At 38.9% G+C, this 25,232-nt stretch overlaps 1 protein-coding gene across 9 annotated transcripts in view; it reads right to left on the reverse strand.

Moving 5' to 3' along the window:
- The window catches only part of FHOD3 (formin homology 2 domain containing 3), a 430,821-nt gene that overhangs the window by 176,827 nt on the left and 228,762 nt on the right, over nt 1-25,232 (reverse strand). For all 9 annotated transcript variants that reach the window (XM_081079071.1, XM_081079070.1, XM_081079067.1 and 6 more), the window contains one exon: nt 6,716-6,810. In XM_081079071.1, coding sequence (XP_080935197.1) covers nt 6,716-6,810 — 95 coding nt within the window. The remainder of the gene's footprint in view (nt 1-6,715; nt 6,811-25,232) is intronic.

Below are 25,232 nucleotides of genomic sequence, written 5' to 3' on the forward strand. Positions count from 1 at the left end.
GGCCAATGAGCATTCACCCAAAACACAAGATAATGCTTTGAGAAACTTGGAAACTGGTGGTGCACTGAAGATAACCAAACACAACAAAGCCAAATGAGCAGCAAAGCCAGTTCCACTCATGAGCAGACTGACAATCTCTCCCCTTTAAAGCCCAGCATGAGAGGCTTGCCCAGCTGTCGGCTTTAACACCACTTATCTCAGGTTATTCTGTCCTACACATGACACCAAGCTTTCAACCAAAAATTACAAGATATACAAAAAAGCAAGCTAGCCCCCAATTCCCATCCCTGCTGTCAAGAAGCAAAGCAATGAACAGAACCAGATTCAGATTTGACTCCATGTTGGAACGACATCATTCACTATAATTAGTGTTAAAGACTTTCCTGGAAAGGTGGATAGCATGCATGAACAGATGAGAAAGTTCAGCAGAGGGAAACCAGAAAAGGAGTCAAAGGGAAATGCGAGGGGACAAAACCCCATGGTCAAAAAGATGAAGGATGTGTTTCATAAGTTCATCAGAAAGACTCAACAGAGCTGAGGGAAAAAAATCAGTTAACTCAATGATAAGTCAACATAAATTGTCCAAAATGAAACACAATGAGGGTAAATAAAAGTTTTACCCACGCAAAACATATTTTTTATGTCAGTCACTGGAAGCATTTTAAACCCTAAAGCTTTCTTTTCTTGGACAGAGGCCAGATGCAAAATCTTAACCAGCATCCTATTAACAGTTAAATGATTCTAATGTAGGCACATGAGCTCTATTTCCTAATGTGAGGATCCAAAGATGCAGAGATTAAGTCTTGGGAAATTATGTAACTCAAACGACAGTACAAGTCATGCTCCATTACAGTGAGAACAGGATTTCAGATAATCATGTTTATCTAGACAGAAACTATTTCCTTCTTTTTTTTTTTTTGTACAGTTGGACATATCAATTCAAAGAATCCTTCATAACACTACTAACAATACCTGAGCATAATATTTGATGCTCTGAGAATGTACAATGCAGGTACCTCAAACAACGCAAAGTTAAAATTAGTTAACTTTTAAGGCAACATGGAGAGAACAGAGGAGTTGCCAAAAGTCTATAAAAAGTTAACTATCCTAATTTTCAGAAAAGGATTAAAGACTAAGTTCAAAAATTAAATCCTACACTTTACTAAACCCACTATTGATCCTGGGCAATATGCTCCAGAGGATTTGAGGACAAATGTCTCATGAGCACTTAGAAAAGAGAGGAAAACACCTAGACCCAGCAGTTTCCAGATGGCAAGCTGAGTGCATCTCCTTTCTTTCAGGTTGGTGGACTTGTGGGAAAAGAGTTGTTAGCTCGTATCACTGGGCACTTACGTGCAGGCACAAGGCTCAGTGTTTTACAGATTCTTCACTATTATTAGCTCCATTTTACAGATGAAAAAATCATCTATCTAAAGGATCACATAGGTGTGTGTGACTCTAAAGCTACGTGCTTCCCACAAGGGGCAGCATAGCAGACATTGACTTCAGGAAGGCCTTGTCAACTCTGGAAAAACGAGGCTGGCTGGTCACAGAGTTAGGTACGTTCTCGCTCACTGCACCAAAATGATCCTAACACACCTAGAGTGATCAGTGTCACCCTCCATGCTGCATTGGCTCATCCATCCATTACCTCTGTCGACATTTTGGTCAATGACACAGAAGCTCTGCTTATGAAATTTATCTTAAATCAAACCCAGATTAACAGTTAATATGCGGAACGCCAAAGCAAATTCATAATTACCTTGAGGTTCGAACGCTGACCTGAAATTAATGGGGAAAAAATGCAAAGCCCTGCCTTTAGGTGTAGACTGGAAGAAAGTGGCAAACATGGACGTCTCAAAAACAAACCGAGGAGGTTTAGTGGATTATCAGTGTGATTTGAGCCAGTACCTAGAGCTGCCGCTGAAAAGCCTAGTGAGCCAGAAGTTGGATCTGTGAAAAACGCTGTACCCCAGGAGACTACCATAACACCAGTCTTTGCACAGGCTGGACAGAAAAGCTAGTCACCTTTTGATGAGGAACTGCATATGATGTCCCCAAGGACTCTGTGGAAACCATCACATATAGCTTGGACAGGATGACATAACTTGCCTTCACAAGCTTGGCGAGCTTCCATGGGGAAGTGAGTGTGTGCTGCTCCAGAAAGCAGGGCAGGGCATCAGGTTAATGACAGAGAGGTCAGTGTGGGTCCTGATAAGGAAAGCTTCCCACCAGTTCGGGTGTCCAACCATGGCTGTTGGCAGTATCAGGAATGTGGCTGGTGAAGGTCAGGAACATCTTTAACAAGACGATGCCACCTCTTCAAGACTATGATTCTGTGGTTTTATATTATGTAACTCAAAAAGCATGTCAGATCTCATCCACATGTGGGTCACCTAGCAGCTCACACAGCGGTGACATGCCAATGACTCTGAGACCAAAGGGCTCAACAATCTCCTCTCCTTTTTCACCAACCAGCACTTCCTGGAGCACCTGGCACCTTGGAGACACCTGCTTTGCTCTGCGTGGGGATACGGTCTTCATCTCAAAACCAGCATATCAGGGCTTTCCTGCCAATGGACCCGAATTGCCAGCTCCTCTCCTCCTGCCAGAAGCACTGCTGTATTCCTAGCTGCCCAGATTCAAAACTGTGACCCCATCTTTGACTCCTGTTTTCTGTTTTTCGTTTTTGTTTTTTTACTTTTCCACATCCAGAAACACAATCCTAGGAAGCAATTCCTCAAAATGTCTCCATAGTTCCATTATTCTCTGTTTCCACAGCAACAGGCCTCATCACCTCACAGCTTTAATACTGCACTAGCCCCCCAGCTTCCTTCCCATTCCTATCAATTCCTCTCCCTCCTGTGTGTGTGTGTGTGTGTGTGTGTGTGTGAGAGAGAGAGAGAGAGAGAGAGAGAGAGAGAGAGAGAGAGAGAGAGAGAGAGAGACTCTCTCTAATGTGTGTGAGAGATCGTGTGTGTGTGAAAGGAGGGCTGTGGCCAGGGCTTCCCTCAGCTCAGGTTTGGTAGCTGGGCTAAGGGGGAGTAGAGAAGCACGCTGAACCTCAGAAAAGTACAAAGGATATATAGAGATCTGTAGTCAGCAAGCTGGGACACAGCTGGAAGAATTAGATTCAATGGAGCTGACAGAAAACTAGAGAGACCAGGACGAGCCAGGGTGGACAGCAACACAGAGAGGACAGATTCCATGAGCGCATCAGGAGGCAGCCCTGGGGAGCCCACAGGAGTTGGGAGGTCCCTGAGACCTCCCTCATGGGCCAGAGAAGGATTCATACAGATGCAGAGAGACAGGCACACTATTAGGGTGACAAAAGGCTATGCAATATAAGCTGAATCATCTTACCCCAATTAATTAGCCTTCCAGATGTATGAAGAGAAAAAAATTCCATACCCTGTGAGAAGTCACGTGGTGGACTTCTGCTTCTTACTGCTGATTTGGGAGTTTAAAGATGGACTTGTGTAAATAGAATCAAACACTTTATTGAAAATACTTTTTTCTTTCTTTTAAAAAGTAATTATTTGGCTGCAAAATCATTTTCTCCTCTGGCTCTGAGTCTCAAATATCTGCAAATATGCATTGCATAATGACCTGGCAGGCTGCAAAATCACATCTTGTTGCCTTTCATGGAAGGAAAAATGAAGAACTATGAAGACAGAATGACGAGGTTTCTCTAACCCCGGATTTCATTATCACTCTGTGCCCGTTTCAGGCAAAAACCACTGGATCTCCAGGTAAACCTTTTGGGTTCTGAGAAATCTGACTCTTAGTCAAAAGAAAGCCCTAGGACCCCTGGCTTTCCTGACTTCTTACTTTCATTTGAACTAGGAAAGCTTCTTGTGGCCGTGTTACCCAATTTGCATGTTTAAGGAGGGAACTGAAGCTTCCTTCTTGAAACCTAAGAGTTTCAGTTTAGTGCATCCATTCTTCTTGCAGATTCCTGACTATCCAGACATGGGGTGTGGGGGATTGTCAGAGGACACCTTATTGGTTTTGTAAATAAGAGGTGATCTCATTTGAATTACACTGAAGACAAACTTGGTGACTGCTGCTGTTGTTGACTTTTGGCCATTAGCCTGGAACTGAGCATGCCCAGCGAGGCCCTGGGAGGCCGTCCTCTGACATCGCCACATCAGATGTGGACATCACCCATTTTCTGCTTTTTAACAATACTGTCAACTCCAAGGCTTAGGCTGCTGACCCTTGTCTCTATTTTCTTGTTCTCTACTGACCAGCCCAGGGTTGAACATACGTAGGAGCCAAAGACTCCTATGGACTGTCCTTTGGGAAAGTGAAAGATGGAAAATAAACAAACCAGCACTGATCCCCCAGTGGCTGGGGAGGAAGCACACAGCCCACCTCAGACAGAGGCCTGGAGAACATTTAGTTGCCCAGGTTCCCGAACACCGCATGTGCCACATAGGTAAAAAAGAGGCTGGGGAAGCAGAACCCTACACACTCATTCTTGAGAGCTCTTAATTTGGTGATTTCTCCATGATATTTAGAAATGCAATAAGGATTTTCCTGTGTGCGCCTTTTTGGTTGGTTGATTTCCTTACAGACTGACTCCAAAGAAAAATCTACAGGACGCTGATACAACGCTCTGAGCCTTCCTCCCGTCTACTGGGCAGATGGCTGCATCTCTGGGAAGCCTGCTTCCTTTTGCGCATCTCCCCCTTTTCTTTTCCTCCCCTGTGGTCTTTCTTCTTCTCTTTTCCCAGCTCCCTCTCCTCTTCTTTGTGTCTTTCCTCTCTGTGTCTTCTCCTCTCCCTCCCATCCCACCACCTAGAACTTGCCCTCGCTTGTGATGAGCTAAAAGACTGTCACTTTTCCTACTGTATGAATGTGAGGGCTCATTTCCTTTTAGAAATAAGGCTGGCTGTTGGTGTTTTCTCATGACCATAATGAAGCTATAAAGACTTACTTACTCAGCCGTGATATACACCAAAAGTCTGTTTTTATTGCAAAATTTCCTCCTGTCTCCCTAGCTTTTGGGGTCCCTGAGACCATCCAGAGAGCCTTGGAGGGAGCAACTCCAAATGAACATGAAGGTTGGGAAGGGCTCCCAGCAGAAGGAAGGAAAAGACATAAAACACTGAAACAGGATATGAGATATAAATCTTCCCTCAGCTTGGCTACATCAACTTAGTGGGCCCAGCATTCCACTCAGCTTCTAAGGTCACCTACAGCAGTCTGTAAATAGAGTGTTTCCATTTTCCATAGAAAACAAAGCCAAATAAAAAATAAAAGAGTTTTTCAGTCTCCTGAGAGAAACCATGGCTGTTTCTATTACGAAACAGGGAAAAATTCTGTCATCAATAATACGAGGAAAAAGAAAATTGAGAGGAAGATATAAGGGTCAACAAAGGACCTTCCTGGGACCCAAAGGGTACTGCATACCAGTGTCATGCAAAGAGAAAAGGTCCTCCCACTCACACAAGGGCACATTCACCAGGACTCTAGAAGTCTGAAAGGTACAGCCTCAAAGTAGATCTGCTCTTGACACAACGTCAAATCAGGGCTGAGCATTCCTGCAGTACAGCAGAGTTCTTGGGAAGCAGAAAATGTAAGGCAAGGCCAAAAGATGTGACTCACCACTGAGAGCACAAAACTGGTGCATGGCAGCGTTGATAGGCTAGCCAAAGTGGGGTGCAGTGAATTCAGGGATAAGGAATAGTGGGGGCTGACCACATGCTCTGTGGGGAACCCCCTGGAGAGCTTGTTGATTCCGTGACCTGCTTAAGTCAGGTTCAAATCCCCCATCTAGGCCCTCTACACTCTCTTCTGTCTGACCCTGTTGCCCACTACAGTCACTTTGATCTCCTCCACAATGCTGCACCCCACCCTCACCCCAAAAGCTGACCACACTCTAGCTTTGGTTCATTTGCACCTGCTCAGTACAGGATCCCTTCTTTCTACTTCTTCCAAATTCCCCCTCCAACTCGGTCCCTCAAGGCTCCACCTGAGAACCCAGAGAGCATGATGTAAGAGCCTCGCCCAGCTTTCGTTTCACCTCAAATGACAGGATGGATCTGCCTCCTTGGCACAGCGCTTCCACAGTGAGGACCTCATAGCCAAGGCACGGCTGACATGCTAATATCCATGGAGGAAATTCTCGTAACTAAGCATTATTTCCCCAACTACAAATGGGAATAACATTATTTACCTCAGAGCGGTCTCAAGTGGATTAAAAGAGATGCTTGTAAGGCAATCTACTAATGGTGCCTGTTGCCTGGTACATCTTTAATACATGTTGGTTACTTTTATAATGGATGGTAGAGTTGAAAGGCAGTCTCAAATTCTTTCATCTATAAATAGGAATATGCATATACATAGCCACAACCTATAAATATGTACTTAAGTAACTGAACATATAGGAACATGAAATATAGCAGGTAAGATTGAGACTATATTTATGATATAATTTTTAAATTAAACATGGAGAACGAGAGGTGCTGGAAGCATTTGAACAAAACTTGAAAGAAGAAAACATAAAATGCATTAAAGAATCATACACTCTTCACAATTTGAGTGTATTCTAAAATCTATAAAATACGAGTCCTCATTTGTAGTGTGACAAGGCTGGAACCAAACTGAATAGGATTTCTTTCTGCAAAACCATCTCAGAGAGGGTAACAGAAAGAAAGGTGTGTGATGTGCAAACTGAATAAAATGTTCAACCAGAAACTTCACTTACCTTTGACCCAATGAGCGTGTACAGCCACTGAATGGTTTCATTGTGGTTTATTACTCCGTTCATCCCATCCACATACAACATAATCTGGCCCAAAGCTATAGAAAAGAAGAGAGAAAGAAGCAAGGAGACATTATGGCTTTACATGTAAATATAATTTTCAATCATTATAATGCTAGTTGAGATTTTCTTATTTTAAGTACACAATATGTTAAGAACCAAATCTGAAGAGAATTCCTGGGCTCTGAAATTATCAAAATCTTATTTCAGAGAAAAAGTGTGGACCACAGCAGAAGAAACATGGGCTATTCCGGGCATCTGGAAGATGCAATTAAGGCACCAAATCAGTGATTGTTGTTTCTCTGTGCCTTGATGTATAAATACATGTTTTTATGTTTCTATATCTGTGTGTAGACACAGACTGAGCAAAGAGATCCGCAAGATGGTGTCTGGATTGTGGCCTCCTGCTAGGGCCAAAAGGACAGATGAAGTTTCCAAAAGCAACCTACCTAGTGCCCCTGTGTGTGGTCGGGCAGGTCCCAGATGCTATGAAACCATCCTGAGCTAATACCATTTGAATCCTTTAGATAAGGGATAAATATATATTTAAACATTATTTGTAAGTCCTTTTAAAGATTTTCAGATTTTAAAAATGTCAAAAACCATTAAAAATATCATTTGTCAGACACAAAGTCCTAAATTTTCAGTTAAGTAAAATATAGTCACCATATATTGTCATTCTTCAAAAGGAAAATACAAACCACGTTATTACCTTTACAAAATATATTAACTCTATTTTTTCAGCTCCCTTAGTATCAAAATAATTTGGACTCTAGATCACGAACAGAAATTACATACTCTAAGTAGACCTCCTAAATCTTATTTCACCCATAATTAATTGGCATGGCATTGACATTTTTAGGCAACACTTTTTTTTTTCTGGTAACAATAGGACACTAATTTTAGAAAACTGGAAAATACACAGGAGTAAAGTGAAAATAATTTATAATCCCATAATTTAAGATAATCATTCTTAATATATTGGTGTATTTTTCTAACATTTTTGCTTTATGCATTACCCACACACACAAGTTTATATGTAGGTTACCGATAACAGTCTATATAAAATAGTGATGATTGAAAAGAGCAAAACACAAAATAGTGGGAATACACTAATCACACTCTTACAAATATATGCGTGACGGTAGAAAACCTTTATTATCCTATCCAACAAAAGACCAAATTTAAAAAACCACATAATAATTCTGAGAAAAATTATCCTCCTAAATATGTCAGAACTCAAAATTTTAAAAATTAATTGAACATAGTCTTGAGAAAATATTTTTGGAAATAACATTCATATTCCATTTAACGGTGAAACACTGGAGCTATTCCTATTAAAATCAGGAATCATTTTTAAATGATACCCACTAAACCCATGATTATTTAATACTGCTGTAGAGTTTCAGGCAAATTTAATAAGACATGAAAAACAATGAGAGGTAGGATGGTTGGAAATGAATATATAATACTGTCATTATTTGCAAGAAATATTATAGACCCAAAAACTATTCATTTATAGAATTTATAATGAAGAGATCATGATTACAACCACTTTCTCATCTAAATGAAAAATATGTATGTGATATACAAAGAAAATCAAAGTTCGATATAAGAAGATAATACCAGAGAAAAGGACATATGACAGCAAATATGATAAAGGTTTAAGTGATGTATTGTATAAACAATTCGTATAAATTGATAAGAAAATACTAAATGCCAATAGAAAAAGCCAAAAGCATTTCATAAGCGAGACAACAATCTGGCTTACAAAAACACACAAAGTTGTTCATTCTCACTATAATAAAAAAATATAAATTAAAACAATATTGAGGTAGCACTTTCACTTAAATTATCAAAGATGTTTTAAAAAGAAATAATTTAGTTATCAATTGCTAGAAAGGTTAAACAAGTAACTTCATACATTACCAGTCGCACAGCAAATTGGTACAAATCCTGTAATAAGGCTATTTAGTGCTGTAATTATTTTTAAAATAGTTACTATATATTTAGTGCCTACTGTGTGCCAAACTCGGTGGGGGGACTTTATATGTGCTATTAATACAACAGTCATACTGCGCAGTGGGTTCTTTTACCCCCACATGACAGAGGAACAAACTGAGGTTCTGAAAAGTGAGATGTGCCCCAAACCCCATCACTACCAAGGGGTGGAGTCCACCTCCCTCCAGGACAAATGGGCTCCTCCATGTCTGTTCTCAGAGCCCTCAAGTCCTCGCTAGGCTCTTCCGAGTCATTGTGATGTAGAGAATCTACCTTAAAAAAACAACCCCACATTAAAGAAAAAAACAAAAAGGATAAAGCAAAGATACTCACCAAAGTGTCATCTGTAATACCAAAATATCAACTAAAACTTAAATATCTACCATAATTCGAGAACTCAGCCTACAAAGTAATTTACCAAATCTATGTCCTAACCTGTAAAATGCTTCTGATACAATAATTAAGAAGTAGAAAATTATAAACATCACATTATTCAATAAAACATTAAAATCTTCATGCATAGCAGGAAAGGAAATCCCCTGATATACTTAGCATTATGATTGGGTGTGTGTTCCTTAGATGTGTTTTTTTTCCCATTTTCCCACTTTTCCATTATGAGTATCTATTACTTCTGGAATAAAAAAGTAAATAAATGTACAAAAAAGGAACAAAGTAAGCCTGTATAATGCAGTGTGTTGGGTGCTTTTCTGGGTTTTTTCAATTTTTTACTAGTCTATCCCTCTCAGCACACCTCTCCATTTTTCAGAAAGATACAGCCCCCTCTTCAGGGAAGGAGTCTGAGAATTCAGCACGTTCTGCCCCATTTTTCCCTTCTCCCCCTTTTTTTTCTCCTCTCCCTCCCAAAACAAACTGGCAAATCTTCAGGGAAGGGGAGCTTGCACCACAGTCCTTTTCCCATTTGAATTCCACTGATACAGAAGCAAACTGGAGGCAGATTTTAGCATCCTGTAAATCAGCCTAAAGGCACAACTAAGAGACAATCTAAACTCTTCAACCTTTGGGAGAAGCATCCGTTGGGAGAACCCAACCCTCAGAGCTGAAAAGCAAGGAATGAAAGTTTACACCTTAACTGCTCAGGGCCTCTGGGACTGCAGAAAGCCCAGGCAGCCAGGACATTGTTACAAAGGAGGAGGCAAAATGAGATTTCAAAGACATCTTGAATTTCTGTTTTCTCTCTGTGATCTGTTTCCCAACAAGAGTCAATCAACTGATCACCTTGGAAGAGGGAAGTCACAAGAAAAGTCATGTCTAGTAGTAGTCAAGATTCTGATCACACTGATTTGTCACAATATTTTGGCCATCAAAAGATTTCCTACTGTATCTTCTGTCCCCTAAACCCTAATGCTAAAGCACTGCTTTCTGTAAAACCCACTGCAGACACAAGATGGCGCTAAATAGATTCAAGAAGTTTAATACTGCGCTGTGATTCAACAGCAAAATACCACCACCCTAAATGCGGGTCTGTGAATAAAACCAAAACAGAATGAAAAGTAGATGACAGCCTGGGTCACAGGAGCCGCGAAAATTAGTGATTTGTGTTTTCAAGAATGATGAGAATGCCAGAACAGAGTGGTGGGTAACAAAGAGCACAGGTCTAACAAGAGGCTGCCCAAAGCATTTGTTGTTTTGCAGCTCATGGAACTGACTCTGACTCTAGGCATCTTCAGTCATTTTTCTGTGCTTCACTTCCCTCATTTCAAAAATGAGATGGTTACACTGTACTACCTATGTCTCAGGGCTGTTGTAGGGATTGAATTAGAACAATGCCTGACTCAGCGTTAAGGTCTCAATAAATGCTAGTCATGTGAACTACCACCTCACAGAAGTGAAACATCAATTATCTACTGAACAGAAGCACATGTGGAAAGAATCTCAAAGACACAAAGTAGGGGAGTGAGCCCTCTTGCTAACCCAAAGTCACAAAGATTTTCTTCTGTTTCCTCTAAAAATGTTATAGTTTCACTTTTTATATTTAGATATATGACCCATTTTGAGATCATTTTTTTGTATAAATTGATTGACGTTTATTTTCTTTTCATGTAGTTGTCCAATTGATCTAACACCATCATTGAAGAGACTATCCTTTAATTGCTCTGGCAAATTTGCCAAAAATCAATTGGTTATATTTAAGGGGATCTATTTCTAGACTCTATTCTGTTCTACTCATCTGTTTACCCCTTTGCCAATCCCACACTATCTTGATTACTATAGCTTCTTAAAATCAGGTCATATGGTTCCTAAAATGTCATTCTTCCTTTTCAAAATTGCTTTGGCTATTCTTGTCTTTTGGACTTTTCATATAAACTGTGGAAGCAGCTTGCCTAAATCTATAAAAACACATCTTTCTGGAAGTATTACAGGAAACGTATTAAATCTATAGATAAATTTAAGGAGAATTGGCATCTTTATTTTTTATTTATTTTTACTTTTGTTCCACTGATTGCCCCCTGTTTTTCTGTTTTCAAATTCATTAATTTCTACTCTTTATTATTGCCTTCCAATTGTTGGGTTTATTTTTCTTTTTTTTTAATCTTTGTTTCTTAAGATGGTGTTTATATTATTTTTTTCTAATATAAGCATGTGATACTATAAATGCCCCTCTAGGTATTATTTCAACTTCATCCTGCAAATTTTGATATTTTGTATTTTCATTTTAATTCAAAATATTTTCCAATTTCCACTGAGAATTTCTCTGTTGAATCTTTCTATGTTGAATCTTCTAATCCATGAACCCATCATGTCTGTTAATTTAGATCTTTTATGATTATTTCATCAATGTTTTGTTGTTTTTAACTATAGCCCTTGTATATGTTTTTTTTTGCTAAATTTATAAGTATTTCATGTTTTTTGCAAGCTATTAGAAATATTTTTAAAACTTTTCCATTCCCAACTGTTTATTTTAGAAATAAAATTGATTTTTTTGTGTTGGTTTTGTATCTTGTAACTTTGTAAAATATATTAAGTCTAGCAGTTTTTTAGGTTTTGTTTTTGTAGATTTCTTGGTATTTTCTACATAAACAATAATGCTATCTGTGATGAAGAAAAATTTTATTTCTTCCTTCCCAATCTACATCCACCCCACCTCCTTTTCCCCCTTGTCTTATTGCACTGGTTAAGACTGTCGGTATAATGTTCAATTTGACTAGTAAGAGTGGACACACTAGTCTTGTTCTCAATATTAGTGGAAAAGTATTTAGTTTTTCACCACCAATTATGATGTTAGCTATAGGTTTTTGTACATTGTCCTTTATCAAGGAAAGGAAGTTACCCCCAATTTCTAGTTTACTAAGTTTTTCTTTTATCCTAAATGGATGTTGAATTTTGTCAAATGCTGTTTCTTCTTCAATTGATATTATGTTTTCTCTTCACATTGTTAACGGAGTGGATTACACAGAATGAATTTCAAATATTGAACCAGCTTTGCATTCCCTCTTGATCATTCTTTTCATGTATTGCTGGACTTGCTTATATTAAACTGAGGATTTTTGCATCCTGGTTCGTGAGAGAGATTGGTCCATAGTATCCTTTCTTTGTCTCATTTCATACCATAGTAATGCAGGCCTTATAAAATGAGTTGGGAAGTATTCCGTCCTCATCTATTTTCTGGAAGAGATGATATAAAATTGGTTTTATTTTGTCTTCAAATCTTTGGTAGAATTCGCCAGGAAACTATCTGGGCCTTGAGATTCCTTTTTCAGAAGGTTTATAACTGCAAATCAAATTTCTTTAATAGTCATAGTTAATAACATTTATAGTAATAGGGTTAGTTATGTTATCTATTTCACTTTGGTAGCTTGTGGTTTTTAAGGAATTGGTCCATTTCATTTAAGGTATCAATTTTATGTGCTTAGAACTGTTCATAGTATTCTCTGATCACTCATTTAATGTCTTTGGGGTCTGTCATGATATCCCCTCTTCATTCCAGATGTTAGCAATGAATGTCCTTTTTTTTCTTTGTTGTTATTGCTTGTTATTTTTAATTTATTTTTACTGTTATTCCACTGATTGTCCCCTATTTTTCTGTTTTCAATTTCATTAATTTCTACTCTTTATTATTTCCTTCTTTCTAAATGTTGGGTTTATTTTTCTTTTTTTATTCTTGTTTCTTAAGGTGGTATTTATATTATTTTTTTCTAATATAAGCATGTAATGCTATAAATGCCCCTCTAGGTATTATTTCAACTTCATCCTGCAAATTTTGATATTTTGTATTTTCATTTTAATTTAAAATATTTTCCAATTTCCACTGAGAATTTCTCTTCAACATATGGATTATTTACAAGCGTGTTGTTTAATTTCCAAATGTTTGGAAATATTCTTCTTCCCCTTCTTGTTTAATTCCATTATGATCAGAAAACATAATTGCATTATAATGCCCGCTTTATCCCTTGCTATTTTTTTCTAAAGTCTGCTTTCTCTAATGTTAAAATAGCCTTCCTTTGATTAGTATTTGCATGGTTATTTATTTCTATATCTTTTTGCTTGTAAACTATCTATAGCATTAAGTGGGTTGCCTGTAGGCAGCATTTAGTTGGGTCTTGTTTTGTTTATTTATTCCGATTATCTCTGCTTTTTAATTGTTGTGACTAGACCAGTTACATTTAATATAATTACTGGTGCATCTGAATTTAGGACTGTCCTTTCCAATTTGTTATTGCTCCCATTTAATGAGCTTTTTGTTTTGGTTATTACAGTTTTCAGTTCTAAATTTTCCATTCGGTTCATCTTTATATCTTCTATATCTTTCTTTGCTGAGACTTTCATCTTCCCTTACTTCCTGAGGCAGTTGTTTTATATTAGCTGCTTTAAAGTATTTGAAAAATCCAATATATTTGTCATGTTGGCACTGGGGTGTGTTGATTTGTCTTTTTTCCCATGAAAGTTCAAATTTTCCTAGTTTATTGTATGGCAAGTAATTTTAACTTATATCCTGGACAGTTTGAAAATTATAAGACTCTGGATTTTATTTAAATATTATAGAAAATGTTCACATTTTTGTTTAAGCAGGCAATTAACCTGATTCATTTCAAGCCACAAGCTGTGACCTGCCTTTTGTGGGCTATGGTTCCAATGCCAGTTTCATCTTTAAAGCTCTTGCTGTGCCATTTGGATTGGTCCTGTCTGTGTATACAGTGGCTGGTCTGGGACCTGGGCAGTCATCTACCCTGTTATTTGGTTCTCAAAATCTTTGCTATGCTGTTTAGGGTCGGATTCATGCATGTACAGTTTGCGGTGAGCCCAAGGCTTCCCAAAACACACTGCAGGTCACCTTCCTGAAAGACTCCTCCATTATCTCCCTGATACTTTTAGGTTCCCTGGGGCTCCCCTTCTTAATTCTTCAAGGAGAGAGCTGGCCCATTGTTTATTCTGCTTTGCCACCATCATTGCCTCAGGTCCAGATTCCATTGTCTCTCCTGGATTTTAGTAACTGCTGATCCCAGCTGATATCCCTACCTTGACTCCTACTCTTTTTCTAATCCATGATAGATGTTATTACCACTGAATTTTCCAATGCTTTAAAAATGTCTGCTAAACTTGGAAAATCTTCTGTCTCCCTCCTACCTCAGTATGAGGCCCAGGGCTGCTCATATCCCCAGGCAACCTGTGTTTCAGCTTCTTGCCCGCACCATCTGAGTTCCTGTGGCTCTGAAACCTTCTGCTACCCCCTAAGGGTTTCAATTCTAAGTGTATCAATTGTCAATTAGTTACCCGTACTTTGTACTTAAGAGAAGTCCTTATATATAAAATATATATTCATTCTACAAACCATAAACATAGACATAATTTTTTTTTAAAGAATTTCTTACACATCAGAAATGTACACTAAAACAATCCCAAATCACTATTTGCTTGCTTGTTCATGTCCTTTACTTTGGCCAAAGATGCCCAAAATGCCATGGAAGAAGCTGAAAGGTAATTCCTTCCTGGCAGAGTCATCTCACTTTCTAAACAAAGAGCTCTTAAACCCTGCTGCCTTGTGTGGTCTTTTACTAAGCCCCTTATCCATTCTTCTCACTCAATATTACAGTGAAATTACAGGTCACATGTATTCTGTAAATGGGCTCAGACATTCAAAAGCTACATTACATTCTCAAGGGACTTACACAGTTTAGGCCTAAGAATTTTTAACGTTGGTTGTTTTATTTTTAAAAAGCACTGTTATAACTATGGGTATATCACATTTTACTACATATAAACCAGCCTTTTTAATGTACTAGAGAAGGCTTTGATTTGTAAACTAGGTATCCACTTGCATATTTGACGCTCTGGTTCCACCATGAAACAAAAGATCCCTCGCACTGAAGGCTGAGTATTTCAGTTTGCCTTCCTATAGCAACTTCCCACAGTTGTTTTTTTTTTGTTGTTGTTGTTGTTTTGCATTTTGGGGTAACTTTTAATTTTGATGTAATTTTAAAATTACAAAGAAGTTGTCAGAATAGTATCAGGGACTCTTTTTTCACCCGTATACATTTTACCAGATTCATTAACTGTTTATATTGTGTACCATTTATTTTATCATTCTTTCTCTTTTTTTAAATTTTTAAAAATGTATTTTTTTTTTAAATTATATATATTGAAGGGCTACAACATGATTTGATATACATATGTACAGGGCAACAATTACTATAGTCAAGCTAATTAACATATCATCTCCTCATAGTTACCATTTTTTGTGTGATGAGAGTACCTGAAATCTACGCCCTTTGCATATTTCAGGAATTCAATACTGTATTATGAACTACAGTCATCATGCCTGTACATTTAGATTTCTAGACTTATTCATTGTTCTTTCCCACTCTTGACTTGATTTTTCTTTTCATAAAAGGAAGGAAAGTCTATGCAACAGCCATTTCATAAGATCAGATATTTTACCACTTGAAAATGTGACTGCAAATAATTCCTATTTATTTCAACCAAAAGTACAGAAAAAATAGACTAGTTGTATGAAAAATTAAAGAATTGCCTCAATACAAAGGCAATTTTCTGCTACGAACAGTGATCAGTGGTCATTAGAGGGCTTTTTTGGAGGGTGAAAGGAGACCTGTGACTTGTGCATTGGGAGTGAAGATGAATGTTGCTATGTTGTTGGATCAGATCAATTCTTTCCGGAGGCCTATGTAAGCCCAAGACTGACCCTGCTTTCTTCAACCAGAACACAGTGGGGGACTCTGACAGTCACTGAGAGTTCTTAAATCAACACTATCTTCAGAGAAGGAAAAACCATTACTACCACTAAAACCTTATCTTCTGGGAAAGGCTAATTTATCTTAAAGATGGGATTTCATCTTATTTTAATCAGACCATTAAAACTTACTCTTCTTAACTCTGAAATGGATTTGCTGGCTCCCAATTTCCATTTTCACCAAAGCCTGCAGTAAATATTGAAAAGAGGTTGATAATGTTGACATTCTTGGAACTAAGTGGAGACCTTGGAGTCTACATTATTATTAGTCTCTCTCCCACTTAACTGTCTGCCCTAAATAACAAGTCCAGGCCCAGTTTTCCCCAAGGGCAACTGTCAAAGAAATATTCTTTCAGTACTGATTACTGCATGAAAATTAAGGAGAAGAAGCTGCCAATTCTAGACTAGAGACAAGAATTTAATCAGTATGAAGAGCTCCAACAAGGTGTCACAATTTTGAGTCCCCTGCTGATATTTAGCAGTATTTGCAATACAAATTTTCAGAAGCATTCTTAGAAAAATTACTAATCGCTCTCCACCCCAAGATTCCTGTTTCCTAAAAAAAAAAAAAAAAAAAAATTAAAAAAAAAGGTCCCCTAGATAAATTTTTAAAGAAATCAGGCCTAAGGGCCTCTCTTACCACTTGCAAGTTTAATCAGTAACTCACAAACAGAGGGCCCTCTACTAGGACCCCTAAAACAGGATAATTGGTTTGGTTCTTTCTGATCAACCTTCCCACCAGGTCATTAAGCAGCCAAGCTCTCTGCACCTTCTCCTCCCATCTAATGCCACATACGGGACTGATTTATTTCTGGAGTATTCCTTCACCTTCTCAGCAGCAGCCAAGTTTAAATCCCAGATTCCCATACTAAAGGTTAAAAGTAGTCCCTCAGCAGCCACCAATACAGGAACAGCCAGCCTCATTACTGCCGAGGGTGTTGTGGCTTCAATTACGCCTATGCTCCCCGGCCTCTCTCAGTCTTTCCCATTCCACATTCCCCCCCACCCTCCTTTTTTTTTTTTTTTAGGATAAGGTAAAACCAAAGGAATGAAGAACGGTTTAATAGATCAGCAAGTTTTGAGCTTCTAAAAAAATTTGGCAGACTCCTAATTTCTTTACGAAAAGAAAAACAGTCATTTTAATGATCTGTTTTATAATGGTCTTTCAGGACTTACATCCAATGAAATACCAGTGGAAGCACACAGCCTTCCCAAGGCACCTCAGAACCAGAGATGAAATGAACCAGAAACAGACTCCACAAGCTCCACAGTCGAGCGATCCTGCTCATCTCCCGGCTCAGTCTAACCCTGCTCTTCCCACAGGGACCTGGGGTGGCATCACGAGCCAATGACAAAGGCTCACTTGACAGAGACCCTGGGAGAAGCAGCACCTCCCCTGGCTTAGGGAAGCGATGCACAAGAGCATACACCTGGGGCATCCCTTCCAAATGGCTCACCTGTATTTTGGGGTGACAGAGGCAAGAGGAATGAAGCTTGAGAGAGCAATTAAGCCTAAGCGGGGTGAGTTGGAGCTCATAAACACCTCGATTCATAGAAGGGTGGGGTTGGTATGAGTATGGGTAATTAGAGAAGGTACCACGGAAGAGGACAATAGAGTCATAACTTAAAGGATGGGGAACAATTAGCTGCGAGAAGACAGATGAGCTTCTGGGGCAGGAGAGGAGAAAAGGTGCGTTGAAGGTTCCCCATACTTCTGTTTTCAGGACAGTGCAGCCCCCCAGCTCTAAAATTCTACATTTCTGTAACATGACTACTTTAAAGCCATTCATGGAGATGCAATATGAAGTGCCTGGCACTAGGGAGAGCCCTTCTAATAGGTGTTTATATCTGCAGTTCCAGGCATCCCAGATGTGATTCCCTAAAAATCAGAAATACACTTTGGGGCATTATTTAAAGCAATCTCAGTGTATTCCACTATTTAATTCTATATTGTTCTCTAGGATTTCAACACCTTTACAATTTGACTTCCTAAAAAAGAAAAGAACGCCCAACTTACTAAACTGACATAAATTTGATCACTATTAGTGACTCTGCTTCTAGGTGCAACCTGCTGCTGCTGGTCCCCATGAGGAGTGCTGGTCTCTCCAGTGTGTCCCCTGAAAAGGACCTGTGTCCTGTGATTACCTTGGGGGCCAGCACCCCAGACACTGACCCTGCTCAGGGCTTTTGGGCAGGGGTACAGGGGAAAATTGCTGCCTGACAAGCCTTAAACCACACCTCACCACCCCCTTCAGCCCCATCTTCAGCATCTGATTTAATTGGTCCTGGGAGTGGACCTGGCATCCATGTTTGTCAAAGTCGCCAGGGATGTGAACCACTGGTCCATGCTAAACCAAACCATTACCTAAGAGCTCTGCTGGGTTAGGTCTCTGTCCTCGCTCACTAACCCAAACCAAACTCAAAGTGGGGTGGACGACTGTGGAAGGAACTATGTAGGTGATGCTGGTTCCCACTAGCTTAGTTTGCTTCTCCCCCAAACTCCAAATTGCTGGATAATACTCCCAGGCCTCATCATGTTTGGTGGACAGTTTCAAAATTTCAACTTTTAAATATTATTTTAAAATCACAACAGCATGCAATGCAGTAAAGAATGTGTTTAAATAAAGTAATCCTTAGTTTCTTCTTAGAGTACTTTATTACTTTGTTGTGGACCTCCACAGTGGGTTTTCAAGAACTTTTTAAAAATGTGGATGGATCTAGTGTAGTAGCCATTAGCCTATGGCTTAAACCTAAATTCTTTAAAAGTATTACAAGCTTGATAAATGTACTTTATCATATTATTTTTATGACCTAGAATAAAACCAACATGTGCATAAGAGGCAAAGAATTGGAAACCTTCCTATTGTGACTCATTCGTACTCATCCTTACCTATCAGTTCTAAGTCGGTGATGTTCAAAGAAAGAAGATGAAGAAAAATAATGAAACTTCCTTTAAAAAGAGAAAAACAAAAATCAAATCTCTTAATTGTGCATGTCCACTCTATATTCTGCATTCCAACAAACTGACATATGTATGGCTACATTAATATGTGTGGATATATTTAATATAACTACATTTAAAAATCATATCAGAATCATGCCACAACATGGATGAATCTTGGAAAAAGCATCATGCTAAGTGGGATAAGCCAGTCACCAAAGGACAACTATTGGATGATTGCACTTATATGAAGCATCTAGAACAGGCAAGTTCATAGAAATAGAAAGGGGATTAGGGGAGGAGGAAATGAGGAGTTACTGCTTATTGGGGACAGAGATTCTGTTTGTGGTGATAAAAAAAAGTTTTGGAAATAGATAGTGGTGATGGTAGTATAACATTGTGAAGGTAATTAATGTCACTAAATTGTACAACTAAAAATGGTTAGAATGGCAAATTTTATGTTATATATATTCTACCACATTAAGTAACAACAAAATCATATCAAAATACTACTTGGCTAAAAACCAATGGCCTAATATCCATAGCAGAAAATCTTCGAAGCAACTAAGACTATCTCCAGAATCGGGTGCCCTGGCTTCCTGACCTGGGCGTGGTCTCGAACAATTCTGTTTCCTGTGTGAAAATAGGTATAAGACTAGTCCAGCCTTTGCAGAACTGACCAAGGCTATAGGGCTATGCAGCCACGGACTTCACCACCACCCATCCTGTCTCCTTGACCAATGCACTAGACTCCCACTTATTTAACAGCTGTTTCCTGGCAGCTGTGATCACATGTTTATCAGAACTGAATTGTTCTGTCATTCTAACAGTCATCATGGGCTGTCAATGACGAGCACTTTTTTCTCAGTTCTATAAACACATGAGCATTTCAGATGTCATCAGCCACTGAAACTGAGTAAGTTCTTTAGACCATGCATTCTCAATGGGGGCAAGAACAAAGAAAATTGGTTCTTGGGGGCAAAATTACCTTCGATATTACAATGATTTTCAGTCCTCTATAGGGACACAGTAACTGACGGATATATATTATGTCTACAGCATTAAAATTTTAGGGGGTGGTAAGGAAAAATACGTATAAAAAGGCTACCTGGGGGAATGATAATGAAAAACAAGGTTGACAGCATTGCTCTATACCATTGAAAGGTTTTCCTTAAACCAAATATAAATACACAAAAACCAGCTGTTCTTCATAATAAAAAAAGAAGAAAGAGAAACGTATGAAAAGAAGTTTTAATTAGAGACTAGTGTATGACTTTGCTGCAGGCCTCCATCTAGTCTTTCCAGGATATTGTGCAGCTATCTGTGAGGGGTGTGACCCTCCATTTGGCCCAAACTCGCTTAGCTTTTCCTAAGCAGTCACGAGCATTTGTTAAGAGCCAGGCACCCTGCTAGGTCCATTTGGCCAGACCTGCCTTGTCCAAATGGACAGCACCCCACAGCTGTCAGGAATGGAGAATGCCTGGACCCCTGGATCCACAACAGCCTTGAAGGGAAGAGCAGGAAGTAGGCCAAGGAAGTGACCTCAAGTATGGGCTCTGAAGGCAAGAAACCTGCTTTGAGGCCAAGTGGCCATGCCTCTTATCAAACAAGCAACTTTGTACATGTGATTTGACATTTGGAAAAAAGAGATGGTGGTGTTTCTTACAGAGCTGTGGTGAGAATCAAGTATGAGATGACAATAGACATTTGTCTCTCGCAAGCTCAAGTAACTACTGGTAATGCCTTACCAAGTGAAATAATGGACCATTTATAATGTACACAGCTATCTGTCATGATTTCCATCAGTAAATACCATGTACCAACACCCACATACTCCTGCTAAGACCCTGCAACTATCTCTGGGGGTGAGCTCTAGCTTCAAAGTCAGCTTACAGGAAAATGGGCTCCAGTAGGTTAGATGCAAAGCCCACGTGAAATACAAGGTGACAGACAGCAGCTGCAGCAGGAAGGGTTTCTAAGTCAAGGAAGAATTTCAGCAATGTGGATCCCTCGTTCTTATGCTAACCATCCAGCCGAGATGAGGCACACTCACTCTGTGTGCTCCAGGATACACTGAAGGGACACAATGAGATAATGTCCCACCAACCTGAACTAATAAACAGGTGAAGAAGTCGGTTGCACTGGGGTCTGATTTCGGGGCCCTTAGAAGAAACAGGCCTTTTAAAAGTATGCCTCTCCCCAGCTTGCTGAACCTTTCTTCTTCAGTCAATACATGTTTCCATTCCACAAAGAAAGGTAACGTTCCCTATATCCCCTGGGATAGCGGTGCTAATAAAGCTTACACTTTAGAGCTCTCACACCCAAAGGTTTCTTTCCAAGACCTTTGGAGGAGCCCTGGAAATGTGTCGGTCATGGTCCTATATTTCCATGCAATTTACAAAAGGAAGATATTGTAACAGCATTCGCTGCATTCACTAAAGACCATGGTCCCTTTCCATGCTGTTTCCCTCCATCACATTGTCTCGCATGGCAGGTGGTAGGATGATCACAGGCATTTGGGGGATCCAGGTAAGGGAAGTGAAGTGAGAGGTTCAGTGGGATGGATTTACATGGTTTATCGTCTCCTTGGTGTATAGTTAGGTTTTTGCTTCTTGTGCCAATGAAAGAATGATTCCCCAGAATACTCCTGTTGTCCAATGCAGCCAACTCACCAATTGTTATGACCTCAGGGGAGGCCCAGAGGTCACACTGCAAGATGAACATGTCCTAAGTGTGAATGTGAAGCAAGTATGTGAGTAGGAGAACCATGCTTCAGATGCAAAGAGCAAGAAGCTTGTCTGTCTGTAGTCTGCTCCTCTAATTCCTATGGGTCCCATACGAAAGATAACTAATAGAGGTTTTCCCCATTTCAAAAAAATCCTAGACATTTCCAAGAGAGTACCATGAAGAAGCTAAGAAAATAAAAGAAACAGTTTAAAGCAAGGGTTGGCAAATTATGGTCCACCAAATTATAGCCCATTGGACTAATCTGGTCCACTGCCTGCTTTTTAAATAAAGTTTTATTGGGACATAACCACACCCATTCATTTCCATATTGCCTAGGGCTACTTTTGCCCAAAAAGGAAGATTGATAGTTGCTAAAGAGGCCATGTGGCTCCCAAGGCCTAAAATACAGAGGGTACTAAAAAAAATGTACACACATTTTAAGAAAGGAAAAAATTGTTTTAAAATTGTAATGCTCAATATATACCGATAAGAAAAGATGAATACAAGTCATGTGTATACATTTTTTGGCATCCCCAGTACTTATTATCCTTTACAGAAAAACTCTGCTGATCCTGCTCTAAACTATCAATAATACAAAGCACATTCTGATCAGTCATACCAGAACAAACACTGAATTATCTTCCTGCTTTCTCTATATGAAATCATTGTAATATTAAGAGAATAAAAAGTATACAGCAAAAAAAAGTAGAGAAAACTATATTATAGAGGCACATTAGTGTGTTGACTTTTATTAGACTTTTATTAGTCAACACACTAATTAATTATTAACATAATTTTTTTTCTGTGTTTTGAGCTAGTTGAAGTATCTGTCAGCCTTTTATAATCTCTAATTTGTTGTGATTCATTTTCTTATTCTTTCTCAAAATACTCACTTTTGTATCCCAAGTTGTATGACTTTCAGGCCACACCAAAGCTGGATATGTGTCTACTAATATATAAAGAAGTGACACGTGACCATTGCTGTGGCCCTCGTCACCCCTATGCAAAGGTCTCCTTGACTTTTCTAGGTGGGGTGGGAGGCAACTCTGAGAGGATAGAAGAGGCCTACAGAGGAAGCAACTAACTAGAGACAAAGCAGCTCAGAATAAGACAGTGATGACAACTGAAACAGACACATCCTCAGGGAGCACCACTCTTACACAAAGAGGAAAAAAATCACAGCTCTGTTTAAAATCTGAGTGTGTTCTGTACAAGCAAGGTGCTAAAATGAAATGTAGGTAGGGGTACAGAGTAGGTGGAGGTACTGGTAGGGGCTGCAGCTGAATGCTATGTAATTAGTAAACAACTACCATTGCAAATTGCAGCCTGGTATGTAATTAGTAAACAACAACCATTGCAAATTGCAGCCTATTAGAAAGGAGGAAAGGGTAAAGTCAGCAAGTCCTATTTTCAAAGCTTCCCTCTGAGCTGAGGAGGGAAGCTTTCTCTCCTTCCTCTCTGCGGAGCCAAAAGAAGCAGTGGCAGAGGAGGGGATCCTGGGAGGACAATGCCACTGGGTCGGTACCTGGTAGGTAGGTGATCTTGCAATAGGGAAGTAATCAAAGGTTTTGCATGCTTCTGGTTTCTCTACATCATCCTGCCCTGAAAAGCTGCACAAGTCCCAGAAGTTTCCAACTCCAAGAAATCATCAAGGAACATTAAGAAGTGATGACTGATTGCGGTCCAAGAAGGTCAAAAGAAACTGGAAGATAGAACTTTACAATAGGTGAAGATGAACAAGGTGGCTGGAGCCACATGCTTCTTCCTGTCTTGTTAAATCATTGGTGGCAACAGGACAGACTGCCAGAGAAGGCAGGACTGAAAGCTAAGTAGAGCAGAGGGGTCTGAATGGGAATGTCAGCACAGACTAGAAGCATTACAGCTCAACAGTGATGCAGCTGAGGTAATTTAGGCTAATGTGGGTCCAATCGGAAAATCCCCAGAGTCTCATTACACAGTGGCTTTATGCATAAGGAATCACTTACGAATGGTGCCAAAACAGATACTGATATTCTAAAACACTCCCCTAAGTCTAGACAACTAAGGCATAGCTATATGGATTAAACGCGAAGGTTCCAGATTATCATTTAAATTTCAGTTAATCTGATTAATAATGTAATTTATGGTACTTGGGTTTGATTAAGAATCACATTAAAGTGTTTTTAATAAATACCTGGAGGTATAACGCACCCCTTCTTCCAGAGAACTTGTAAAACGAGAGAGGTTATGAAGCGTAGCTCCATAAAACATAATTATTCACCTCAAAAGGCTATAACTTCCCTTATACCTATAATACACACTTGCCTAGAGAAATTCTCACACACATGCACATGGAGACATGTACAAGAATTGTTATAACATCTGTGTCTGTGACAGTGAAAAACTGAGGCAACTGAAATTTCCATCAGCTAAGAGGTGGCTCATGAAATTGTGTGTATCCGCACACAAATATGCCATACTCCAACAAAAATAAATACACAAGGATAAGTCTTCATCCTTATCACGTTATATAAAAATACATTTAATACATTTAAAAATATTTTGCAAACATATACACAGTACTACATAAGGATTAGAGATTAATACATGTGTAGTCAGGATAGCAGTTACCTCTGGAGAGAGGAGAAAGATGTAAATACTAAGCGCTATTCAGGGAGCTTCAACTACACTGTTCGTTTTGGTTTCTTAATAGTATGTCCATGGAAATTTATCTTATGTTTCTTTATACCTCTTTGTATACTTTTAATATTTTGTAATAAATTGAAAAAGAATATCAAATTAATTCCAAATTGATATATTCTAAAACAATGATGAATACATTCATTAGAGGGAAAACACTCAATTCAGTCTTCCTAAAATGCTCTGGCATTTTGTGCATTCTCTTTGAGTTTTCATCCATTTGAATGGTTTATGAACTTGTAATGATGGTACACCATGGAATTTTTTAAATAAATCATTAATGAATCTAATACTAATATTAAACATTTTAAATATTGAAAATCTTTGAAACTGTCACTTAAAGTAACCCCCTAATGTCTTAATTTTAACCACTCTCCTTTTCTGAAACAGATTTTTTTTCTATTTTTCATTACAAATAATGCTGTAGAATATTTTTGTGTGCGTAATTATCTTTTCCCTTTTTAGAATTATTTAAGATATGTGCCCAGAGGTAGGATTAGAGGTCAAAAAGTTGGATCACTTTTTGTGACTCATTATAGATTATCAATACATTTTAAATATAAGTGGTTGCAAGACTTCTGTTGCTGGCGAAGAATGAGGAACAGGGATCAAACTTCCCCTTCTGATTAAAATGTACAAAACTCCAGATTTCTGCCTTAAGAAAATTCCCAGGCTATGACATCAGGAAGGGGACCCTATCATGTTTCCCCAAAAATAAGACCTAGCCGAACCATCAGCTCTAATGTGTCTTTTATAGCAAAAACTAATATAAGATCCAGTCTTATTTTACTATAAGATCTGGTCTTATATAATGTTTGCTCCAAAAGATGCATTAGAGTTGATGGTCCGGCTAGGTCTTATTTTGGGGAAAACAGGGAGGGCAGAGCTAGAGAATCATCAGACTCCCT

Source organism: Rhinolophus hipposideros (genome assembly GCF_964194185.1).
Source record: "Rhinolophus hipposideros genome assembly, chromosome: 17".
In the NCBI taxonomy this organism is placed as follows: Eukaryota; Metazoa; Chordata; class Mammalia; order Chiroptera; family Rhinolophidae; genus Rhinolophus; species Rhinolophus hipposideros.